The 27,016-nt window shown below is 37.1% G+C and overlaps 1 protein-coding gene across 2 annotated transcripts in view; it reads right to left on the minus strand.

Moving 5' to 3' along the window:
* The window catches only part of RXFP1 (relaxin family peptide receptor 1), a 98,398-nt gene that overhangs the window by 16,903 nt on the left and 54,479 nt on the right, over positions 1–27,016 (minus strand). The window contains exons 3-9 of one of the 2 annotated variants that reach the window (XM_021698881.2): positions 21,886–21,984; positions 18,000–18,105; positions 13,164–13,235; positions 10,145–10,216; positions 6,310–6,381; positions 6,152–6,223; positions 5,491–5,565 (exon numbers count right to left, since the gene is read on the minus strand). In XM_021698881.2, the coding sequence (XP_021554556.1) occupies positions 5,491–5,565; positions 6,152–6,223; positions 6,310–6,381; positions 10,145–10,216; positions 13,164–13,235; positions 18,000–18,105; positions 21,886–21,984 (568 nt within the window). Of the gene's footprint in view, positions 1–5,490; positions 5,566–6,151; positions 6,224–6,309; positions 6,382–10,144; positions 10,217–13,163; positions 13,236–17,999; positions 18,187–21,885; positions 21,985–27,016 lie in introns of both variants that reach the window. The other variant, XM_044912588.1, reaches the window with a different exon arrangement.

A 27,016-nucleotide genomic window follows, 5' to 3' on the forward strand; every position in this document is an offset into this window, starting at 1 on the left:
CCTCTTTTATTGCTGTTACCGAGAATCTACCACCAGGTGGTGATGCTTTCTTAAGTCTCACAAAGTATCCTTAGGTGAGTTGATATATTTTTCTTGTTAGTTACTATTGTAACATCTTTTTTCCTATTAAACCAACAAAAATATTTAAGTTTTAATTTATATTTATATATATACTTATATAAATACATATATATAAGCATTAATTTACTAATTTGTAAAAATCAGTAAGAGGCACACCTCGAGGCATCATTTAGGGACTTTTGATTAAATTGTCAGTTTAGTTTAATTTTGAATTCATTTTAACCTTTATTGGGGAATTTGTTTTTGCTTTCTTCCTAAAATGAGAGGTTTTGGTCCTCGATACACAGGGATCCGGTTTGAGGCATAAACTTGAAAATTTTTTCTATGATCTGAAGAACAACAATAACAACACCAAAAATCTTGCCTGTTTCTTCTCAGCTTCCTCTCTTATCCCCTAGTGGCATTCTAAACATGCAAATCTCCTTAACCTCTACTTCCTCCCCCTACCTTTGAAACATTTCTGACTCCTATTTCAAGGAGAAAATTGAGGTGATGAGGCAGGGAGAACCCGCTGACCTTCTACTCAACATCTACACACTTACCTGTATATGCACCTGGTCTCCTAGTCTCAAGAGGAAGAGATGACCCTTCTCCTGTTTTAAGCTAATCCCTCCATCTGTTTTCTTGAGTTTGGCTTATGTTTGTGTATGTCCTAAAATATATTATCAATTTTGGTGAATGTTCTTTGGACATTGTTTGCTTTCAGGTTTATATCTATTAGAACTAGGTTCAGGTGGGTCTGGCAGACACCCAACCATAACAGAATAAATACATAACTACAGTTTGGTAGTCCAGGGCTAATTTGGTGGTTTTACAAAGTTGTTTCATGTTCACTTTTTACATGCCCTTGTCTTCATGGTCCGGGATGATGCTAAAGCTTGAGCCATCATATCCATGTTTTCTGGATAAGGAAAGAGAGGAAGAGCCTGCCTATTTCTCCTTAGGGAGATTTCCCAGAAGTTCCACACTATACTTCTTCCACCTTATTCATTGGAGCTTAGTCATGTGGCTATATCAAGATGTAGGAAAATCTGGGGATGTCGTATTTTTGCTGGGCACACTGCTGTCCCAAATAGATCAGTTCTGTTATTGAAAAGGGACATTGCAGTTTGATATACATAAATTAGAGTTAGCTCATTAGTTATGTTATTTAGTTCTTCATATTCCTTTTGGTTACTATATCAATTATTTGGTGCATATATATTTATAATGTAATATCTTTTGTGAGAAATTGCACACTATAGCATTTAAATGTCCTTCTTAGTGTTGTTTAATGCAAATTGGCCAGAGTTTTACATACTTAGATAAAAAAATATGATGTCTGTTTTTTTTTTTTTTTTGGTTTGCATCTACACGGAACACTTTAGACCAGCCTTTTATTTTTGATCTGTCTTAATCACTTAGTTATAGTTGTATTTTTTTTTTTTGTAAATAGCAATGAATTAGGTTTTGTTCTGTGAGCCAATGTGAAGATCTCTCTCTTTTTTTTAAAGATTTTATTTATTTATTTGACAGAGACACAGCAAGAGAGGGAACACAAGCAGGGGGAGTGGGAGAGGGAGAAGCAGGCTTCCCGCTGAGCAGGGAGCCCGATGCGGGGCTGGATCCCAGTACCCTGGGATCACGACCTGAGCTGAAGGCAGACGCTTAACCATCTGAGCCACCCAGGCACCCCCTCTTTTCTTTTTAATAAGTAAGTTAAACCTGCTTAAGTGTACTGATATGACTAATTTATCTGACTTCAGTCTGCTATTTAAAAATATTACCACATGGTTTTTATAGGTTAAAAAAACTCTCAACAAATTAAAAAAACTTTCTTTTAATCTTTAGAAAGGTTTGTATATTCTATTGGTTATCTTTTTTTTTTTAATTTTTTTTTTTAAAGATTTTATTTATTTATTCATGAGAGACACAGAGAGAGAGAGAGAAGCAGAGGGAGAAGCAGGCTCCCAAGGAGCAGGGAGCCCGATGCGGGACTCGATCCCAGGACCCTGGGATCATGACCTGAGCCGAAGGCAGATGCTTAACAACTGAGCCACCCAGGCACCCCGGTTATCTTTATAATTATAACTTTACCTAATACATCATATCTTCTCTTTCTTAGAGAATAACAATACTTATTAATTTCCTATTATAATTTATATTATAAGCAATGATAAAATGAGAATACATTGTCTTCGTTTTTGCTCCTTTTACTTTTCCCCCACCATATGATTTTGATCAGTTATATGCTTTTTATTAATGTTTGCCTTAGGAATATCAAATATCTACATATTGGTAGATTTGTTGGTTTTAAGCGATGTATTTTGATTCCTGGATATTTTTCTTTATAGTTCCATGGTTATCGCTTTATTCATTTTCAAACTGTTTACTCATCTAAGATTATTATGTCTTCTTGCTGAATTGACCCCTTTATCATTGTGTGATATCCCTCTTTATCCCTGGTTATAGTCCCTGTTCTAAAGTCTATTTTTTCAATATTATTTTGTAGATGATAAAGTTCCTTCTCATCCATGCCAAGGGAGCAATGTTGTTTTGTGGCTTTCCATAGCCTAAGCATAATCTTGTTGGAACAGAATCGTAATATATGTACTCTTTGGTGACTTTTTCTTTATAATTCATATTACGTTCTTGAAACTGAGCCATGTTGATTGAAGTAGGGCTAGTTCATTCATTCTAAATGCTGTGTGTGTATTGCATTTTATTTTTCCATCTGGGTCCATGTCTTCCAGCACCTTGCTCCATAATGTATTTTGTTGTTTTCTATAATTTCAAATTCTTCATATTAGCTTCTCTTGCCTATAAATAAACCTACTTCATCTCCCATCAAAATAAGTTTAATTTACTCTCTTGATCTTTAGTTCACCTTTGGCTATTGCCCCATCTGTTCATGGGCTTATTTATTACTTATATTTCTAACTTTTTGAATTTCCAAACTTCTATTGTGGTGTTTACAGTTTTTATTTTTTGCTTTGAAAGAACTATAATAAAGGTTTTAATCTGTTGTCTGTCATATATCTTGCAAGCATATTATCCTGGGCTGTCATATGTCTCTTATTTTATGCATATTTTTCCACTAAATCAGTTAAATAATTTTTTTTTTACCAACACACCTAACAGATTTTTCAGTTTATACTTTGCTAAATAAAAGTTCATGTGCAAGGTAAAGATATTGTGATTAGTTTTAAAAGAACTGAATATTTATAAAGCAAAAATTATTATTACTAGCATTAAAATTGGGATAATACTATCAGGAATGCGTATGAGATGACTTGTTTGGATAGTTAAAATTTAAAGATAGTAACTTTAGTGATGAAATTGTAAAAAGTCTGCCTCTATAGTAGTAAATCTTTTTTTTAGATTTATTTATTTATTGTATTGTGAGAGAGAAAGAGACCTGGCATGTGGGAGGAGGGGGAGGAACAGATTGGGATGGAGAGGGAGAAGGAGAGAGAATCTCAAGCAGACCCTGCGCGGAGCATGGAGCCCAACCTGGAGCTCGATCTCAAGATCCTGAGATCATGACCTGAGCTGAAACCAAGAGTTGGACGCTTAACCAGGGCTGCCTGTGTGACTCAATTGATTAAGACTCCGACTCTTGATTTCAGTTCAGGTGGTGATCTCATGGTGGTGGGATCAAGCCCCATATGGAGCTCACAGTTCAGTGGGGAGTCTGCTTGGGATCCTCTCTCCCTCTCTCACTGCCCCTCCCCCCACTTGCGCACATGCTCTCTCTCTCTGAATCAATAAATCTTAAAAAAAAAAAAAAAGTTGGAAGCTTAACCGATTGAGCCATCCAGGTGCCCCTTTAGTAATAAATCTTAATTATTTAAAGGCACCTGGGTGGCCCAGTTGGTTAAGCATCTGCCTTTGGCTCAAGTCATGATCCTGGGGTCCTGGGATCGAGCACTGTATGGGGCTCCCTGCTCAGTGGGGAGTCTGTTTCTCCCTCTGACCCACCCCCCCCAGCACACGCGTGCTCTCTCTCTCTCAAATAAATAAAAAAAATCTTTAAAAAAATAGAGTTTTATCTGAGATGTAGATTTGGTTGCCTTTTAAAAAGCAAAGGAAATGCTTATTAATGTATTGCATAATATCTGCTACATGTGCTTCTGGTCTCAGCGCATGAATTTTTAATTGCTAATTTACTTATGTAAATATTAATCAATTTTGCTTTATTACTAAGTTTGGATTACTGAGCATGTAATAACTGTTTAATGTGTTCATTTGAAAAAAATTTAATTACAACAAAGGATATTGAACTTAATTAGCTCTTTTCTTGAATACTTTAGCTTGTCAACAAGGGGGGTACTATGCTGTCATACCAAGACGCCCTCTGGACTCAGTAATGATTCTGGGGATGTTTGTCTTCCTCTAAATAGTTCCAAACTAGTGTGTTTTGAATTATTATGTCTGCTTTTTATAGCACTTCCCACTCCTGCTTTACTATCAGGCTGAGAGTTGTCACTTCACACTAATGTTTTGAACTTATCTTTCCCCTCAACTTTTTTTTAAAGATTTTATTTGTCTATTTGTCAGAGAGAGAGAGAGAGAGAGAGCACAAGCAAGGGGTGAGCGGCAGGCAGAGGGAGAAGCAGGCTCCCTGCTGAGGAAGGAGCCCAATGCAGGACTCAATCCCAGCACCCTGTGATCATGACCTGAGCCAAAGGCAGTTGCTTAATGACTGAGTCACCCAGGTGTCCTTTTCCCCTCTACTTTTAATCTGGCTCTTCTACTCTGCCATGAGCTTAGAAATCAAGCAACAAACAAAACTTCTGAGAATTTCCTACAGAATGAGAGACAGCGGAAGTTTTCATATAATACTGTATATGTGGTTTATTGATTGAACTTTTAAATAGTTATTTTGGTTACTTATTTATTCATTTTTACCTGCATTTTAAAAAGGCAAATTTACTGGGTAACTGAGCTCTGAATAGGTAGAATGATACTTATTACCATAAGCAAAGTTACTGTAAACATTTCCATGAAACATATTCTATTGTGATTAGACTTCAAAAATAAATTCTAAGTATCATATTCCCATGAGGCAGAATTTAGGAATGAGACTAAAGTGACTTAGTCTTTCTGTATCAAATTAATAGGTGAAAACAGACCGACAGAAGGAAGGAAGAAAGAGATGTTCTATAGCTGCTGGACATCCCTTCTGTTTTTCTTCTTCCTGCCTCCAAATTTTTTTTGTGCATGTGGGAGGTGTTTTATCTTGGCGAGAGTCTAGAGGAGTTAGTTTAGACAATGGGCACGTTTAATAACAAAACCATGCTAAAGTAATTTGAGGAAATGTGATATGACATTAACAACTTATAATTTTTAAAATCCCAATATCCAAAATGAACTAGGCAAAACCAGGAAAGTTAGCTGACATCTTTAAGAAAAGGTTCATCAACTTACAGCCAATGCAGTCTTGGCATGTGCTGGCAAAGAGGTTTATCTGGTAAATGGGTAAAGACGTTATTCATCAATGTTCTGAAAAAGAAACGAAAGAAAAGAAGTCAAACTTTTCTGGTTCTTTTCTCATCTTAAGTCAAACATGGTATTATCATTATCCTTTATGAAACCGCAAAAATCTATTAAGTTAGTTGTCTTCTCTTTTTTTTCTGTAAGTCTTGTTATATTTAAGTGCTTGTTAGTAATAAAATTTGACAAATGATAGTTGTCATATGGAGGAAGCAGCAATGTTAGTAACTGAAAGAAAGCCTGTGCCCTTCAAAAGTGGGTAGTGAGAAGGAGTTGATTTTTGATTAATGTTATTTTTCTTTACCAAGCATAATACCCGGCAGTAATTGTGTGCTTGAGAATATTTCAATAAAATATGCCAGTAAGGCTGTATTTAGTTTTAATGGGCTGATGTCCTAGAAGACAGAAGATCTTATAAAAATCATTAAAACTACAAAACAGCCTCACAGAAAATGATGAAAAGATGGCTTGTAGTTGGAAAGGCCTTTTTGGGGCTTTAACAATTCCATATTTAATGCTGTTAAACTTAAAGCAGTAATTTTTTTTCATGTCTTTTCCTTCAATTGAAATATTTGCTTTAATTTTTAGTACTTACAAGAGAATAAGAGAATTTAGTCCATAAAATGTTAGTGGGGAAATTCGACTGAGGTGATTATCTTCAATTATCCTGCCAGCCAGAAGAAAAAATTGATTCATTTATATATTTAGAATATAAAAACTAATACTATAAAATGCCATGTAAATTAAACATACAGCCATTCTAGTCTGTGGAGATCTTCAAAAACACCCGGCTTCAAGAAAGTTATTCTGTTATGACTGAGATACCTGAAAAAAGAGAAATGACTCCAATAAATGTGTTACCGTCTTTTTTCTTGATTTTTTAAAGATTTTATTTTTCAGTAATCTCTACACCCAACGTGGGACTCAAACTCACAATCCTGAGATTAAGAGTCGCGTGCTCTTCTGACTGAGCCAGCAAGGTGCCCAAATGTGTTACTTTCTTGGTATCTTACAATAAGGAAAGGAAAAACAAGAATCATCCATCTTAGATTTTCTTATATGCTATTCTCATCACACCTTTTCCCTTCTTTTGGGTCTCTAAAACGTCTTTGTCACGTACCTTTTTATGTCTAGGTTTTAGTTCCCCTTTAATCAATCAGTCAATCAATCAATCACTCTATTCATTCATTCACCTATGCCTTTACTCATCAAATTGTTTTGCGCCACCTACTCTGTGGCACTATCATCCCTTTCTCTGAGGGGCTTTGAGTCTAGAGGGAAGACAGAATATGAACAAGTTATTATAGTAACGTGGGGAAAAGAGAGAAGTTTATAAGGTATGGTTGTTCTGACGTTGCAGTGGAGAACTTGGCTTTGTTGGGGGTGGGGAGAGCAGAGCGTGGAGGAGTCAGGACACAGAAGCCTTTACTAAAGGGGGCACAATTGGATGAACGGAGATTTGGATGAAGATGTCATTCGCAAAACAAAGAATGGGTAGGAGTTCACATAGGCAGAGGAGATTGCTTATGCAAAGGCAAGAGGTCAGAGAGAGAGCAACAAGTGAAGGGATCACCAGGCATTTCAGTGCAGCCTCACCATGAAGGGGCTGGGAAGAGAGACTGAAGATGAACCTGGGAGGCAGGTGGGGGTCTGTTCTGGGAAAAAAGGACATTGCATGCCTTACCAAAGAGTTTGACCCCACCTTACCTACCCAACTTTACTTCTTATCCTTCTGCAGAGTGAACCAACTCTGTTCTGTTATGTTGGTCTCGCCCTCCCTCCGTGTTTATTCTTACCTCAGTCTCTTTAGGACAGCAATGCGCTGCCTGACTCTGCTGTCAGCTTGAGTCCTGGCTTTGCTACTTATTAACAGTATGACCCTAAGCAAGCCGTTAACTTCTGAAAGCCTCAGTTTCCCCAACTCTAAAATGGAGGTAATATTAGTACCTGCTTTATTGGGTTGTGGTAACATTGGAGGCAATGTATGTCATAAGCACTCAGTACATATTTATTACAACAGCACCTCTGTTCATGCCTACAATTCTGATTTCTTTCCTTTTCTTTTTCCTCTCTGCCTATGATTCATATGCAAGTTTTAGTTGAAATTTTACTTCCACGGATACATGGACCACACTGATTTCTCTCTTTTCTCCATTCTGACAGTTTTTAGAGTTGACATCTTATAAAATTTCTCCTGCCGGCTGTCTCCCCTGTCTCCAGCAGGTTTGACTTTTGCTTAGGGATAGCAAGAGATGATGCCCCGTATTAGAACCACTTCTTTCCCTCCCCTGTAAACCTGGAACCCCATTTAGGCACAGGAAGGGTAAAGAATAACTACAACACTTCTCATGACCACCTCAGGGCTCTCTATTTATTTATTTATTTATTTATTTATTTATTTATTTATTTATATTTATGTATTCATTATTTGTTTACTTGTTTTTTCTTTCAAGATTTTATTTAAATTCAAGTTAGTTAACATATAGTGTAGTACTAGTTTCAGGAGTAGAATTTAGTGATTCATCACTTGCATATAACACCCAGTGCTCATCCTAACAAGTGCGCTCCTTAATGCCCATCACCCACTTACCTCTCCTCCCCCCCCCCCCCCCCTAGCCACCCTCAGTTCCCTATAGTTAAGAGTCTCTTATAGTTTGCCTCTCTCTCTGGTTTTATCTTATTTTGTTTTTCCTTCCCTTCTCCTCTGTTCATCTGTTTTGTTTCTTAAATTCCACATATGAGTGAAATCATATGGTATTTGTCTTTCTCTGACTGACTTATTTCCCTCAGCATAATACCCTCTAGTTCCATCCACGTTGTTGCAAATGGCAAGATGCCATTCTTTTTGATGGCTGAGTAATAATCTATTGTAAATATATACACATTTTCTTTATCCATGCATCGTTTGATAGACATTTGGGCTCTTGCCATATCTTGACTATTGTGGACAGTGATACTACAAATATTGGGGTGCATGTGCCTCAGAGGTCTCCTTTTAAAGCCAATAGCAATCCCCTAGGTACATTTGACCCACTCCCATATCCTATACCCATCTGTTTAGCCCAGTCCTGTTTATTTTCCTGAGTCATCCTTCACTGCTCCAGACCCCAAATGGTCACTCATTTCAGTGAATCTTTTTTTTTTAGATTTATTTTATTTATTTATTTTAGAGAGCAAGAGAGTGAGAGAGAGTATGTGCATGCACAAGTGGGGAGAGGGGAATAGGGAAAGGGAGAGAATCTCAAGCAGACTCCACTCTGAGTGCAGAGCCCAATGAGGCCAGGCTCGATCCCACGATCCTGAGATCATGACCTGAGCCAAAATGAAGAGTCGGACGCTTAACTGACTGAGCTGCCCAGGCGCCCCTTTCAGTGAATCTTAATAGCGGTTTTGATCTGAACAACACAGGTTTAGGATTTAATTAAGGAACTTCTTTTCATCATTCTTTAATTGTTGTGTGCATACTGGTTTTGTTTCCCCACCCTAGATCTGCAAGAGGCATGCCTCTCTCTAGTGGTAGCATAGCCCTTTACCTGAAACATGAGGGTGTAAGCTGCTGGAAGGCAGCCTGTCTGACTTATCTTTCTATCCCACCTCCCCATGGTGTCTAGCTGAAAAATTACATACTATAAGGGCTAATGAATATTTATGGAAGAATGAAAAGCAGGAATCCAATGATTATCGCTAATAACCTGGAAGTATGTAACATCTTTAACAACCAAACAATATTCCAGTGCTATGAGTAACCATGGAAGGAGATGGAGGACCCTTTAAAATTTGTGGTACTATTCTTCACATCCGTTGAACTTTATACCAAATCTGGACTATCTTTCTCTCTAATCCCCCATGAATCTGTTCAAAACTTCTGCTTGGTTTAATGTTCAATGGATGTGAAAGATAGTCAGGAGTCTAATGGAAATGAATCCAATATCGACTTTGGGTGATTTGCCAAGACAGGAAAGAGCAGGGATGGGATAGAAGGGAAGAGGACTTGGCAAAAGTGGCTACTCTTAAGACACTGAGTCTCCAGGGCCCTTCTTCCATTTTGCTGGTGAAATGATTAGACAGCCTTTCCTCAATCCCAAACCCTCATGCCACAAACTAGGAATCTGACTGGAGTGAGTTTCTTGGATTAGGATCAAAAAAAGTGGTATAAGATAGAAATCAAGGGGGGCAGAAATAGAAATATAGGGAGTTGTTGATTTATGCGAGTTTTGGTTATACTTCCATGCCATTACTTCTTACAGGAGGTTAGGTTCAGCTGCTTAGTAAAACTCAGTGAAATGGAACTTTGAGAAAGCCGATTTTAAAAAGCTTTGCTAACTACAATGAAATATTACTTCATACCCATTAGGATGGCTGTTTTAGAAAAAAAAAATCCCCAAACAGCAAACCCCCAGAAAATAAGAAGTATTGATGAAGATGTGAAGAAATAAGGGCTGTTGAATTCAGGACTCACGCAGAAACTTGTCTGAGTCGGAACCCCAAGGGCAAAGGGCTGTGCTGACCCTTCTGCGGATGTGGGCAGGAGGGCTGTGTGCAATGGACAAACTGTGGAATGGGCAAAGTAATTGGCATGGGTACTTACAGTTTAGTAAGACTGTAGAGTCCTCTGAACGCATAGATGGATATGGATCTAATCTTATTGTTTTGCAGGCACCTGTGGAGAGAATTATAAAAAAAATCATAATGAAACAGAGTTTCAGTTTTGCAAGATGTAAAGAGCTCTTTGGATGGGTGGTGGTGCCTGTAACACAATAGGAATGTATTTAATGGCTCTGAATGTACCTTGTAATTGGTTAAGATGGTACATTTTACATCCTATGTATTTTAGTGCAATAAACATTTTTTTAATTAAAAAAAGGTAAACATAGCACAATAAGTTAGGGAAACTAGATATCATGTCATTTTGTTTTGCTATTAAGTTCGGGTATGATTAGGCAAGTTTTATTTAGAAATTCTAGTTATAAAGATGAACATGTAATAGTTAAAATTTAATATTTGAATTTTCTATAAGTAAAAATTTAATGCACAGTAAGGCACTCAATTATCAAACAGGCCCAGAAGTCAGACTTTTTAACATTTCCTGCTATAATAGGAAGATCGGCATTTAGCAAAGATCTGGCAGAAGTACAAGTATGTGATATCTTTAAGGCCTTGGATCATATTCTATGTTAATCACAAATCTGCCCAACAAGTCAGCTTTAATTTCATTAATTTGACACCCCAAGCCTTGCTCCAAAAAGTGTTTGAGGAAGCTTATAAGGAGTATTTATGGCAAAAGAAAAAAATGAAGTAAAAAGACTCAGGACTAGAAGAATATAAATTAGACTGGCACGTCAAGACAAGAATGCAGTCTTAAATAGTTAACTAGTCATCCAGGATGATTGGCCTTGGGTTAACTGGAGGTCAAAGGCAATAGGTACCAGAGCGCAAGCAAATGCATCAAAGGCACCCTTGCAAAGTTTTGTACCTCTGCGTGTACTGGCCCCAGGTTGTAAGAAATGACAAAGTAAGGGCTTTGAGCCTGACTTCTTGTTCTGAATACAGGTCATCATTGTCCTTTAGGGCGTTTTGAAGTTTATATATATATATATATTTATAAATATTAGGAGCAATAAGGAAGAAACCAATATGAACACATTTTTTTTTTTTAAAAAGATTTATTTATTTGAGAGAGAGAGAGAGAGAGCGAGTGTGGGGTAGAGGGGCAGAAGCAGAGGGAGAGAGAATCTCCAGCAGACGCCCTGCTGAGCACAGAGCCCACTGGGGCTTGATCTCACAACCCTGAGATCATGACTTGAGCCAAAATCAAGAGTCGGACATGGGATGCCTGAGTTGGCTCAGTTGGTTAAGTGTCTGCCTTCAGCTCAGGTCATGATTCCGGAGTCCCAGAATCAAGCCCCGCATCAGGCTCCCTGCTCAGCGGGGAATCTACTTCTGCCTCTGACCCTCCCCCCTCTCATGTTCTCTCTCTCAAATAAATAAATAAAATCTTAAAAAAAAAAAAAGAGTTGGACACTTAACCAACTGAGCCACCCAGGCACCCTCAGTATGAACGAATTCTTAGTTAATTAGAAATTTTGACTAAAAGGGGTTCCCTATTTCTCGAACACGCAAGAAAACCTAACTTTGATTGTAAAAATGTTATTATTAAATTTATTATGCTTTTAACAATTTCACAGAACATGCCGTGGTTCCAGTTACATAATAGGGAATGCATCTTTTTCACTAATACACAGAGAAGCTTTAGCATGTATTTATTTGTTTCTAAGTATTTTAATGATCAGTGATTAATAGACTGTATTGCATGGAGGTTAAGCAAAGCTATATCTCTAATAATCAGGTAGAATTTTTTTTGTAATTAGGCTATTTTGATCTACCAGTTAAAACAAACTGGCTGTTCAAGAAGTAATTTGGGGCACCCAGCTGGCTCAGTCAGTAGAGCACATGACTCTTGATCTCGGGGTTGTGGGTGTGAGCCCCACTTTGGGTGTAGAGATTACTTAAAAAGAAAATCTTTAAAAAATTAGTTCAATGTTTATTGTGTAAAACTACTAAACTACTGTGTTATATAAACCTGAATTTTGATATTTAAATTGGGAGTATTAACGCCTTTTAGACATGTGGACATAAGGTGGTGCTACAGATCCAAAAAATTCTTCAGTCTCCAAAAATCAGAAAATAGAATATACCAAAGCATCCTCTTGAAGTTTTTACATAAGGCCTAATTTTGAAAAGCTCTTCTCTGCTGACTGTTAAACATCCAGAATAAAGTTTTGAAAGTCATTTTTATTGAAATTTTTATTTTTTTAATATGAAACATACTTTTTTGCAGATTATCTGGGTTTTGAGTACATTTCAATGGATGAAGTAGATTAATTTTTTTTCTGATTTTGCTCTATTTCTATTTGTTTTCTTAAAGAAGAATGTACAGATAGATATAGATCTATGTGTGAGGTTTCTTCAGTGTAAAACCAGAACTAGAACCGACATAGGATGAAAATGAAACTAGGAATTCTGGGATGTTTTCTAGTTAGCATGATTCAGGCACAGGATATTTAAACCCAACAGTTCAAGTATGATATGATTTAATCACAGAGTTGCACTAAATAACAGGTAAACATACCCCAGGCCATTATGGATTTTTGGAGTATACATGAAAATGCTGAACTGATGGGAACCTAGCATGTCAGATACTACTTGAGGCGAAAATAAAACAACCTGCATGGCAGATACGAAAATGGAATTAAGTCCCCCAAACAACATGCTCTGGGGTTTCAAACCACCACAACTTGCTCTCTTAGCTGGAGACTGAATTTGCAAACGTGGAAGAAAATTCTTCACAGGCTAGTGTGTGGCAGGAGAACTCAAAACTTACGTGCTCCAGTTTTTTTGGAAATAAGTATCTGTAATTTTTCTAGAATGGCTTCTAGAACTCCTCAAAAAAACGAGTTGCCTGGTAGTCTCTAGCTAACAGCTAAATAATTTCCTGAGGAGGCATTAGACTTAAACAGTGGTGTAGTGCTGGTCCGTGCAGAAGTGGGAAGAGATAGGCCAAAACAATGTGAGTTAATTTTAACACTGGGAATTAAATTTTTTCTTACAGCTTCTGAAGATTATGGTATTTCTTGAAGCCATCAGGAGGAAGCTTTCTTATTAAGTTCCACTGAAGTGACCTGAAATAAATGTAAGTTGTGGTTCTTAAAGTGTTTTTTTCTTTACTTTTATACTACAACAGTATAAATAATTATAAGCTTCATTTACTTTAGCACCAGCCTTCAGGAAACATTTTATTTCATGATGTTACTCTCGTATCCATAGTACCATTTGAACTAGGTCTAACTGTTAGTTTTGTATTATTACAGATATTTATCTTTTCTTAAATTTAGGTTACAACATTGTCATTCTAACACAACACAAAAATAATGAAACTGGGAAAACAGTTGTCAGTTACATTTTATATTCTTCAATATTGCATTGCTCACATCCCACTACCTTTACTTCCTTTTAAAATTTTTTATGAAGGCAACTGTCAAATGGTAAGTACAACTGAACCGTCTTTATTCAATGTGATTTCATTTCAATTTCTAGTAAATTGTATAGATTCACTTGAATCACAATTTGATATGTAGCTTGCCACAAACCAGGTCCACATAATTGTGGTTGTACTGGGAAGAATTTAAACCTTTAATTTTTTAAAGAAAAGCAATGTGAGGTAGTAGGAAAAAAAAATTAAAGAAGCAAAAAACCAAACCAAACAGAACAACACCCAAACCATTGCAGTTGGAGTCTCTTGCATGAACCATACATAATCTTTCCTTGTCAGTCTCTTTAACTGTGAAAGCATCTATTTGTACTAAATGACCTGTAATAATATAATGCAATTGTTACGGTCTTTATATAATACGATGGAGCAGATGCTCCTTGTTAAGTGAACAATAGACTGCATTGTGTGCAGGTTGTCCGCTGTGGGATAAACCTTTGGAGATGCTTGATAGGCAAAAAGGACTCAGGTTATGACAACATCATACAGTAGGCATTACCAGTGTTAGTTGTTATGTTGGTTTGGACCAGTGTTGCTTAAACTTGATAATCAAATGAAGACTTCTTAAGGCAAAATAGTTTCTCAGACTCCTCAGGACACAGTTTTGGAATCTAATTTGAGAAATGCTATTCTAGAGTTTAGGAGACCATGTATTCTCAGTGGGTATGTTATTGCTCCGAGGTGTGAAAACCAGTTCTTAAGGAGGGAAAAAACATCTTACCTTTTTAAATGGATGAAGAAGAGGTATACATAAACAGAGATACAGTATATGTGTTCTATTAAAATTTCAGAGGAGGGGACAAATAGGAAAAAATGTCTAAAAGGGCTTGGGGGGGGCAGTAATGAAAAGAAAAAAAAATTAAGAAACACTGTTCTGGACTATACATAGCAGTCACTTAGTGGTTTTTAATGAATGAATGCCAAAGGCTGATTAACTACGAACTCTCTCTTGAAATCTTTCTTAGCTGCCAGGCGATCACTAAATGTTCTTTCATTCCTTATGTTAGCTAATTGAGAATTCCTGTTCTACTAATCATTCTTCCTTGGCTTGGATCTTCAATTCTGCTTTACATCATGTACTACATGTTTGTGTTGTATAAAAATGAACAGTTGAATATTTGAGTTTGATTTAAAAATATGGATTAAGCTTAGTGTGTTTTCAAAAATGTGTTCATTCATTCATTCATTCATTTTCTCAACATATGTTGAATTCCATTTGCACTTTGGAAGAAAAGGATAATGTCACTGCTCTTAAGAAGCTTATACTCTATTTGGGTGACAAAGAACATATTTTGTCTATAAATAGAGAGTTTTCTTTGGACCATGACTTCAGTTTTATAGCCCAGGGCTAAAAAGGCCATCATCTTGTTTTATTTTTATTTTATTTATTTTCTTTTGACTTCAATTAAAAAACAGTGTTTAGAGCTTATTATATTCCATTAGGAACTTTGGAGGATATATAGAACAGCCAAGTTGTAGGTCCCCATTGAGCTTATGGCACTTCCCTTTTTCTGGTAGAGAAGATTAGGACCCTAATCACTATAGCGCAAGGAAGAATGTTTGATGTGCTTCAAAGAGACACAAGTGGGGTTCTATGAGAGAATCCAAGAGGAAGAGGCTAATTGCACCTGAGTGGGAAGGTTACTCTGGAGGGAAGGAAAGCTCATTTAAGGATTCCTAAGTAATGTTTCTTAGAAAGTTGGTTTTTTTATTGATAGTGCCTAGGATTTATAGGCTACTTCTTTCCAAATGATGTCAAATATTTTAACAAATAGCATTCTCCATATTTCATAATACCCTGTTGAAATGGAAAAAGGTAGGTGGTATTATTCTCACTGAATAGGACAAGCCAAAAAACTTTTTAATATGATAAATTCTTGTGTTTTAAAGTGTAATATTCCAAGTCTGACTTTTTACAAAGTGGTGTGTGTATGCGAAAGAGAGAAACTAACCTAGTTTAATTATTATTGTCAAAGCTAGCCACAGTTTTGATAAAGTTCTTACAATCAGATTATGTAGTTTAGTGATTGAATTCTAGGATCTTATAGTCAGCCCTCACACAGTCAAAACTAATGTTTAGGAAGCCAGAACAATGCATAAATAATCATATTTATTTGTTTGTCTCTTTTGTTCAATTGCGTTTATGTGAAATGTCTTAAAAATCCCAACTTCAATACATATTACTTGGATTATTGGTTTCTTTGATATGATTTAGTCCATTTCTGACATTTCCCTATGAGAGTTCCAATTCAAAATATGGAACGAGCTCAGTAATAAAATTTGGTATTTACTCTTCTAATGTATTTGCTGTAAAGCCCAGTTCCTTTTCTCTATGGAGTCTCTAACGAAGACTGGGGCGAGGTGTGATGTTGAGTCGGAGTTCTGCAGAGTAAAGTAGAAATGGACAACCTGAATCAAGCTGCTCAACCCAAAGCACAAGAAATTACTATTTTTTTTTAAATAAAGTGTTACAGACACAAACTCCTGAGCTTTATTTCTCCATCTCCAAATTCCTGTTGAGAATTTCTACTGACTGACCTGTTAACTTCAAGTTGAAAAAGGCATCTAAAATTGGAGTCCTAATCTTTCCCACTTACTGTCACCCAGTCTCCTCATTCTCCCACCACTCTATTACTCAGGATGGAAACTCTGAAGTCATCTTGGACCCTTCCTTCTCTCTTGCTTTCCTATAGCCCATCTTCACAAGGAGCTGTCCCATCCCAGTTTCTATACCAAGGCTTGAAAACTGGTGGCTCACAGGAGTGCACGCACTTCTTTATAAATATATGTACGAATGGTTGTACAAATGGCTGTATGAATGTATGTATGAATGTACTGAGCCAGAACAGTTTTTTACTTTAATTTGAATCCGAATACCTTTGGGTATTCTTTAGGGGCATGCACCTTCTGGTTAGTATTGCCTATCTTCTTCCATCCCTCCAGTTCTGTTCCTCTCTTCCTTTCTTATGCAAAGTTTAGCTAAGTTGTAGAAGAACGGATTCAATTCTTACTTTTAGGAAAGTGAAAAATGAGATTGGCAGCATCAGGGTATTCTTTGACTCATTTTCTGATAATTTGATACAAACAGTGGGGGTGATAAATGTTTCTCTTTGAAAATAGAATGAAATCATCTCAAGTTTTATACCAAGCAGGTCAAGTCATGATTTAAATCATGGAAACTCTCCACAGAACCTCAGATTATTTTTTTATTCTAGTAAAATATTATTATTGTTTTCTAGTAAGACTAATCACTATGAAAAAGAGCTCTGGTGACTTGAGGATAGGATAGAATGCTAGCCTTAGTCTGGGTGGGACTGTCACCTCCTTTGGAAAACAAGTCTTTGTGGTTTAACCTGCTTGATGTTCTTAGCTCATTGCCAATTTGGATAAGTTCTTTAGGTCTTACTTACTCAGTTGAATAAACCCACCCAGATTTTGTTAATTTAATGCCACCACTGTCTACAGGAACTCTGAGCTCTAGCTCTCTCTGCCTCTTATAGTTCAAGCATATGAGTTGCTCTGTTATGTGCTTTGGGTTGGCAAAGGCAGGACTTATTTGTAAACTTAAGAATTACTCCTATTTTGTCTTCATATACTCAAAAGTCAGAGCCAGACAGCACTAAAACATCTGGATGAAACAAAAAACTCAGCAAAAACATTGGATTAAAGTATCTACCCTCCCCTTATTTCTTTTGAAAAGTTTCAAACAAATGTGTGTTTGAAACTGTGTGACTGTGTTGCTAAAGTTTGCTGAATTCAAATTAGTACTGGATCAACAAACCACTTATTATGAGGATAATTTTCTTCTACATACATAAGTCTGAGTTACTCGTGGGGGGGAAAAAAAACAACATCAACATCTCTGTGCCAAATGTGATTCAGAAGAGTTAGATTTTAAATATGAATTCATAAAAATGAATATGTTATCCAATTTATTTCACTTGTTTTCTTTTTTTATTCATAGATAAGAGTGTTTCCAACAAAGTCTAAAAGAGCTTTCAATAAATGTCTGTTCTTGTAATAAGAAAACTCTATATAATAGTTTAACTGGCAGCCTTTTTTCTTTAGTAGCACATAAATGATGACATCTTTTGTTTAGATAAAATATGATACTAAATACTAAATAGGATTATTATGAAGATCTAAATAAGTTACTATATCTAAATACTCCATAGGTTTATTATGAAGGACTAAATAAATTAATATGTAGAATAATTTAGAGTGGGGCCTAACATTTAATAAATGTAAAATAAATAGCAGCAATCATTATAATTGACCGAGAGCAATGACATCATCTTTGAATAAAAATGCATTAATAATGACAAGGCCTTAATTATGATACAATTTTACAGGTGCTATTCTGGCTGTCAGGATGAAGCCATTCTTTTCTACTTACATTACAGTCACATTTGAAGAAACTGATGGAACAGCTCGTAAATTGGTCTCATCACAGTCAACCTCTAAACCTCGGCAAAGACATTGCATGGGCACAGAACCGACCACTGAATAAGGAGGAAGTTGTAAGGAATGGGGATAGTGAGGGACCAGGAAGAGGAGGGTAATGAAAAGAAAGAAATGAAAAGCTATGAGAAAATTATTTAGTACAAAAGTGTTTTACCTAAGCAATATGGGCAATGCTTTAAATTAAGGTTACAAAGTTTGCTTTTAATTTAATGTTAAAATGATGCTACAACATTAAGATAAGAAAACAGACACATTAACCAGCCCATGCATTTCTGTAAATAGCTGACTGCTCTTCTCTATTTACTGCAAAATGAGTGAAGTCATCTGCTTTTACTCACCCGAGGAGAGTGGTTATGTCCAGGGGTGACATGATAGTGTGTGATGGGCTTTAATGTCCATATTAAAGCTGCTACTTAAGAATAAAGTATTTATTAATAGCATAATCAAACCCTTAATGGAAGACTAAGTCATTTTTAACTAGTGAGAAAGAGAACTAAACATGAACTTATAGTGTTGGTAGAATTCTTTTTTTTTTTTCTTCTGGAAAATTCAGGAGTTCTTTAAAGGATTATTTTTAAATGATCTTCTTTTGGCTTATGTAGGGATGTAAGGATGTCTAAAATGTCATGTATGGGAGTGAACTTTTTTTATGCATAGCCAGCCATTCTATTCTCCCTGCTAGTGTCAGGAAGAGGGAGAATTGGATGTATGACTTTGGCCATCTTGTGGGACTGCAGTCATAGTCTTAAAGATGTGATCCCATAGTTCTAAAGTCTACTAGAGACTTGCAGTGATGTGTTCATCTAGCTCAATAGTAGAATAGGATTGTTAGTCAGTATAATAGAGTCTGATTCCTGCCTATGTGGGGAATGATTGATTAACGAGCACCATGAGGAGTGCTTCCCCTCTACATTTGCTTTGAAACCCTAACCCGTAGGGCAGAGGTTACAGACTCATGTCTGCCGGGGACTGGTGAAATAGGTGTAGGCCTTGTCCAGATGTCCCAGTGGACCAGCTTCTCCTGTTGTCATGTTAGGACAGGAATACATGTAGCCAAGTCAACAACTTTCTCGTAAGAAGCCAGAAATACAATGTTGTATAGATAATTACCTATTTAAAAAATGAGGATAGCCAACTCAAAATATTTTAAAACATCACAGAACAAACAAAACTTTCTATGAGAATTTTCTGCTTGTAGGCTTCCAGTTTTTGATCCTTTACAGTAAAGCTTCCAGAGAGCAGAAAAGGGTCTTAATGGCAAAGTAGAGATTTCTATGACAAAGCTGGTGGATGATTGTTAATGAGCACAGTTGGCTAGTAAATAGGAGACTTTGACCTAGTAAATATCCCTTTGCTCAGCTATGGGATGACAGGTGTTCTTCCTCTCCTCCCAAATAACTCTACCGCCTATTTTACAGGGTTATAAGAGATCAAAATCATAACTTAGGTTTTGTGTTTTCTGTAAACAGACTCTCCGCCAAGGACTTTTAAACAGTTTTATGGTTGTAAGTAACCATTTTGGCTGTGGATCTCAGAAGCTGAAAACTGATTTTGTCTCCAAGTTATAAGCCACATCCAACATGAGTGCTGTGGGTTGGGAAGAATGTGGGTTGGGAAAGAGGGTGGAGGTTTTGAGAGTGAAACTAGGAAGGGTAAAAATGGAAGGAGTGAAATTAGCATTACTTCCAGCATGTTTTTTCCATTTATATTGATGGAGTTAAGATAATTCATATATGTTGATTACAGGGTTACCTGTAATAGGGAAAAATGAAAAAAATAACACCGAAATATCCAACATCAAAAGAATGATTAAGCACATTATGACACTTAAAAATATATTATATAGTATATTCAAAAGGAGCTTGTAACAGCATGGATACCTGATTATGCTAAAATGCTAAATGAAAATATGATAAAAATGGTTTGTACAGGAAATCTCAACAATGTTAAAATAAAAAAGATGAATAACGTGCCAGCAGGTTAATGATGGTAGCCTCTGAGTGGTGAAATTATGGTTGAGTAAACAAACAATTCTTTCTAAATCTTTGTACTTTCCATATCCCTCAAATTTGAACTCTAATACTATGTTAATGATAGATATATTTTCCATGATATTGTTCCTGAGAGGTGACTTTATAAATGTGAACTCCTCACATTCTTTCACCCAGACAAAAATTATTATAAGCCATTCTTAGTTTAATTTCCAATAAATCCTTATAATAATCTGATTTAAATAAAGTGGTAAAATAGGAACTTTAAGTTTCACCCCCAAATTTTACACTACACTTTCCATTCTGTTTTATACTACTTTTTTATTACCACCCTTCCTGAACTGTCTTTAAAGAACTCTAATTGAAAATTACATATTTGTTCTTTACCAAAAACTGATAAATTTTTTTTTTTGATATATCATTTAATGTATAGCTCCATTCTTCCCATTAGTTATAGTTAGGACACATTTCTCCCAGAGTTCAAGATTAGGCAAAAAGTTATCTCTCTTGCTGACTTGATCTGTTTTTCCCCACCATTTGTTTGTTTTTGCTTTACAAGCCAGGCTATAAAAGTTATGTAACCCATTATCTTCCTTCTTTAGCTTGATGACTACAAAATTCAGAACTAAGCTTTGGACACAGGTATTGAACTTTTCTCAGTGAGGATTTCCTCATATAATTTTTCTTCCCATTCCTTTCCCCATTCACTGTTGATTTTTTTGTCTTATATGTTATACTAATGGCTTAAGTCTGTTAGTAGCCATATTTTTATTGTAAATTGCCTAAAATCCAGTTGGGAATAAGGAGATATAAAAAGATTCAATTAAAATTTAAGAAATGAAAATAAAAGGCTATCCAATAAAACAAAAAAAATAATAACTATGTTTTGAGATAACATGGCATAATCCATTAATTTTTTTGCATTATATCAGCAGGTAAATTATACCTGCTACCTTTTTTCTTTCCCAAAAGGTTTTAGGGATCAAATAATTTGGTCTCTGTGAGCAAATGTGAGGCTGAGACAGATTGCTGAGTAGCCTGTGGGTTTACAGGATGGATGTATGCACCCTTAAATTGGGGACTGTTAGTAGCTTTTTATTAATCTCATTTGAATACTGAAGACAAAAAAAATATTAAACCTTTTTAAAAAAGCTGGACTTCACAATTTGTGATAGAACATAAAGGAAAAATTATTGTAAAGGGTCCCCCTTCCCCCCCCACTATCTAACCAAGGACCAAATTATAACTCCAAGGCACAAATTTACATTTGCATAATTTATTAGAATAAACAAAATTTCTTTAAAAGGAGTTGTTTATGAGATCTTCCTGTTCTAAAATATCACAGTCAGTCCTTAGGTTATACCCTCCCACAGCCCCTCCCGTGTTTTTGGAAGTTTTCAGCATGTGACTAAGCATAGCAGGTTATAATTAATGAGGCTTTTTTGCAGTTCTAAAGTAGTTTAGACCCCAGAAGCTTTTTCACTTGCAAATATTAAAATGCAAACAGCTTCTCTGTTCTTCTGTTTCTACAATTGCTTTTGTATCAGAGTCTATAATGATGGTGAAAAAGGGACATAAGATAGCAACCCTGACTGATGGACATTAATTTTGTTCACAATATCTGGCATGATATATTGCTTTTATACTTAAGATCCCTGAGTCACTTTTAAATAAAATCCCCAAATTAAGGCTGCATGTCTAATAGAGTTTGCTGTTAGAAAACTATAGTTTACCATTTAAAAAAAATATGTTGGATCCAACTTTTAAAAACATGGTATCTTTTTATGAACTCATGGAAAAGGAGACTCAATCCTTCTGATTACTTACAGCATTTAGATGTTCGTGTCTCAAAGGGATATGGGGAAGTCATTCTGTAGTAATTGGTGAAATACTTGTCAAATTGCAAAGGCCATCCATTGTTGTCTCCTAAAATAAAAATCAGAGAGCAGAAAATTTCAAGAAAACAGAAATATTCTGATGTGTTGGGAAAAACAGTTCTTCTCTTTAAAAGAAACAAGAGATTCTCAGACCTAGTGAGATAAACATCATCTGGGAGCTTATTGACAAATGCAAATTTCTGGGTCCCCCACCTAGAGGTCCTGATTTTATAGGTCCAGATGGGTCCCCAAGTCTCCATTATGGGCACTGTAGGTGATTTTTCAGCAAGTAGTGTTTGAACCACATTTAAAGAAACAGTACTTTCTTAAGTATTGAAATACAACACACTGTTCCTAGCATATTAATTATGATTCCCTCAGTCTTCTTCTATCATTTAAACTGATGTTGGAGGTGTGTCGACATGGATAGACAGTCATGATTGTTAAAGAAAAGAAGAAAAAAATAACATGCCCAGCATGATTGCATTCCATTTTTTTTTTTTCTTTTTAAAAGGGCACTATAGTGTCACATGGATGGTTTTAAGAGGAGTTCTCTTCTGAATGCTTACCATATTTTCTCATCTATATTTTCTGATTTTGATATTCAACTCCTGTATAATTTTAAAAAACCCACAAGAACAGTAAATGTCTTTATTTGGGGAGAAAAAAAGAAAATATTTTTTTTTCTCAAAATTACTTATGACCTTAGTTATTTTTAAACATAAGAGACAATGAAGCCATTCATGTGATAGAATGGACTATGAATGGGGGTGTAGGCACAACTTCTCTGGAGATCTTTGCAGATGGTACAAGCCTTTACCCTACTGGGGGAGTTTGAATGTGATCCTTTCCAGAGGTTCTAAAATTTTTTCAGAATGTTGCCAGGACTCTTTAAGGATGCATAAACATATGAGCAGATGATAAAAACTATAAAGTTTATCTTGTTTTTATAAACTAGTATTAAATCTAGCATTGATTTTTTTTTTAAAGATTTCACTTATTTATTTGAGAAAGAGTGACAGAGATAGAGAGAGCAGGAGTGGGGAGGAGAGGGAGAAGCAGGCTCCCCGCTGAGCAGAGAGCCTGACTTGGGGCTCGATCCCAGGACCCCGGAATCATGACCTGAGCTGAAGGCAGACACTTAACTGACTGAGCCACCCAGGTGCCCCAAATCTAGCATTGACTTTATAAATTATTTCTGCCATGGATGTGTAATTCAAATCTGAGACTTAAATCCAGATATTACAACTTTGTACAGTTGCGTAGATTTGGTGACATGGTCTTGATCCATGTCTTGAACCATGGTTCCTCGGTTTACTACAAACATCTCAAATTCAACATTTCTAAGATGCAATTCATTATATTTTTCCATATAATCTTGTTACTCCTCCTAAATTCTCTGGATTGGTGAATGGTCCCCACAATCTATCAAACTGCCTGAAACTGAAAGGTTAAATTTCTGGGAATATGCTCATATCTGAAGAAATATAATTCGTACGATTTCCCCCCTTCTCCAGGTTATTTTCTTATTTTTCCACACTCATTAACTCCTCCATGAAGATCATCTTTGGAAAAGGAAAGGTATAGTAACATAAATGCTATTTATACTCGTAAAATTGACTTCCTTTTGTAAAGAAATCTCATGAAAAGAAGAGATTATTTAAACATTGTATTTAAAATATTCTCCTTCTTTTAGCATGCTTCATTAGTTTTAAAACTTGTCTGTTACAGAAGACTTCAAAATAAAGGTAGCAAAGTAATAGAATGTGACCTCAATTCAGAAGGAGATAAGTGATGGATGGCCCTCAAGTTTACCAACCGCATTGGTAAAACCGTTATTTTTATTTTTCATTTGAATACAAATTTTATTTCACAAAAGACAACATGATTCCTCCAAAATAAAAATCAGGAACACCTTTAAAGCTTTCATTCCAACCAGGCAGATGCATCATGCCTTCCTGTGCCACCACGCTCGTCACGCATTCACGGCGGGCCCTCGCCTGTGGAGGGTTGGGCACCACGAGGCTGCCCGGAAACCTCCGGAGAAAATGCACATGCTAAATCTATTTTCCAATTGAACTTTCCAGTGAATGTTGGCATTACCCGGGGGGATATGTGAGATATGTGTAAGGCTGAAACGCCAAAGGATCAAAGTGGTTAGCCATCAGACATAGTCCAGTCCCCAGTGTTGATTAGGCAGGTCTGGAGGGGGATGACTGGGGGTCAGGGTGGCACTGGTAACTGGCCTGTCCACAAACTCCACAGTGCACAGCTCTGGGCCATTGTCGCCACAGGGTGCACGCCCCAGTTCCAGAGACTTGATGGTGTTTGGGGCCGATGTCACCAGGCTGTGCTGTGGCTCAAATAGAGTTGTCTGGAGGCCTCGCGCTGGCCATTATTGCCTGAGGTTAAAGCCATTCAGCAGGAGACCCCAGCTGGGCACCAGTAACTAGGCGGCCAGGAACAACATCCTAGAAATAGCAAATACCAGCCATCGAATACCCAGGAACCAGTTCAAGGTGCCTCCCCAGCCTTTGACATCATGAGGATGACTTCTCGGGCAGAGAAACAGGAAGAAGGGGAGGAAATTGGAGAGACTGAACTTGTACAGCCAGAGACTACAAGTTATTGAAACCATGGTGGATTTTGTGCAGTTTGCTCCTCCTCTGTTCTATACTGGGTTTAGAATGCTTTCGTGTTCTTTAGAAGTTGGTAACTCAAATCTATGTTTTCCAGACCTCGAGCAGCTAGGGTTCTTGTTATAGATATGTTTCTACCGTTTGGATGCACGCAAGTGAGGCTGGACGTTTGTAGATACCCGTCTTGTGGGTCTCCAGCGCGAGTTGGGGCAGTTACTGTAGCCTGCCTCACGGTTCAGTTTCACAGGTAAAGAGATGATTAGCAGTACTAGTGACCAGCGGCAACAGTAGCAGATGCTTCTCGATCTTGAGCTTGCATGTGGTGATTTGTCCCCACTCTTAACTCCTGCTTCTATAGCCTTTACAATGATTCTATAAACACCTTCTCCTTTGTATGAAATCTCTTTGTTCTTAAGGGCTCCTCCCCAAACCCCAATCTGGAGTGGTTTCTGTTTCCTTCTCCCAGAAGAGATTGTGGATAAAGACTCTCAAGGATGGAAACATTGGATTGATGATCTGACCTGGTTGGTTTTGAAGATAATGGCAATACTGTTACTATCAGAAAATAGGATGCTCAAAGGTTATGGCACACTGTGACAAAGGAGTTACTTAAATGATCATTTATGGCTTCCTTATGACACGCCTCTTAGAAGGCTACACTCTGGCAAAGTGGTTGTTATGATAAATCATTAGAATGAAAATGAGGAATTTCAAGGGTTATGGAATACGATAGCTATGGAGATATCCTGGAGAGATTAAAGCAAGGAAATGATATGCCCGGGGTTTAACATTATCAGTTCGAAAAAGTTCAGAGAACCAGGGAGCTTTCATGACCACTCTAAGATAATCTTTTATCTCTTCTGGTCTCAGAGTTGATGTAACCTCAAATCAGATAGAATCTGATCCAATGGGTTACCAGGTTTATAGTATAAGCCTAATTCATGTGTAGTTATCTCTTTTAAGTGAACATGAGGACACTGGTTTGGAAGGAGACCCTGTGAACTGTGATGGGACATTTGAATGTGTTGAGTTGAATTTGAATACTCTAAATCCTTAGCCCATGCAACCTCTCCTTCAGCAGAAGCAGCTCCCTTCCCCTGTCCCATGAGGTTGGCTGTAGTTTGTGGGAGACATGTGAGTTACTTCACTTGAGGTGAATAACTTATGAAGTCTCTCCAGACCCCACACTTTAAGCATTCTTCTTTGACCCCCAGCCCATTATAAGCACATCCCAGAAGCCAAGGACAAGTTGGACTTAGAAAGTGAAGATTGACCTACCAAAAGATTTTACTCTTTTAGATAAACAGAAACCCAAGGAAATTGTGCAGGAACAATTTCTGAGCGTGCTAGACCAGGAGGAGAGACTATAACTTGGATTGGGCAAAGCTCATTAATACAGGTTTCTGGATTCAGTGTGCTAGCTCAAGCAGTAGTTTGCCAGATTGTTGACCGAATCCAGACTCAATGTTGCCTGAGGCTAAATAAAGTTGAGAGGGTAATCCTAATGGGTACTGATTGAGTCACTGAAGGGGTAGATCACGAGGAACATGGCCATTGTGTTGTAGAGCTGCAATGGACCTGTGGTGGATACTGTAGATTGACTTGCTCAACCTCCATTCAATTCCCCCTTCATTGGTGTGTTCCTGGAAAGCAGAGACTGAAAAGCTTACAATGACATCTCTCATCTCCTTCACGGCCAGGATGGGGTGCACTCACAGATATTTTGGCTGCTAGAAGAGAGGTAGAGATCATTTTCCTGCTGGTATGTCTAAAACAGAGACACCGTGTTAAGAGGCAATCACGGCAGCGGCAGGGCAATTTGGGTACCAGCAACTTTGTGGGTGCGAAGAGGCAGTTGTGTTAGTGGTAAGGGCGGCAGGATCAGCAGTGGTGGTGGTAGCCACTGTCTCAGTCTCTGGATTGCAGCTATGTTGGTGCGCTGTTGGATTCAATGGCACCAAGGGGAGCCTTGCGGACGCCCAGTCCCAGCCAGACTGGGAATTTTGTAAGTATCTGATTTCTGCTTAACATTCCTAGAATGGGTTCTGTTTTATGCATTAAAACCCTGATAGATACAGAGACCCTTTGAATTATTGGATTAAAATATGGTTTAAGTGTGATTGGACATTTACAGCATTTTGGGAGCTCAAGTGGAATCTCAAGAGTAAGAACAAAGCAGTGCATTTTTTCTGAAACTGAGTTTCAGTGTAGTTTAGTTTTGTGGTCTTGCTACAGAAATGATGACACTTTTCAACATTTTTCTGCATCTCCCATGTGGGTTCTCGGGACAGGGTCAGGAGCCTTACAAAATGTTCTACTCTTCTGGGCTCCAGAATTATCTATTTGTATTGCTTCTTGGCCTTTTGGCTAAGATCGAGTGCAGAATTTTCTATTTGTTTCCTTGGCTGTCAGGTTTTGGTTTATGGCATTGGCTTGTCCCCC

This window comes from Neomonachus schauinslandi, chromosome 2 (assembly GCF_002201575.2).
Source record: "Neomonachus schauinslandi chromosome 2, ASM220157v2, whole genome shotgun sequence".
Taxonomy (NCBI): domain Eukaryota; kingdom Metazoa; phylum Chordata; class Mammalia; order Carnivora; family Phocidae; genus Neomonachus; species Neomonachus schauinslandi.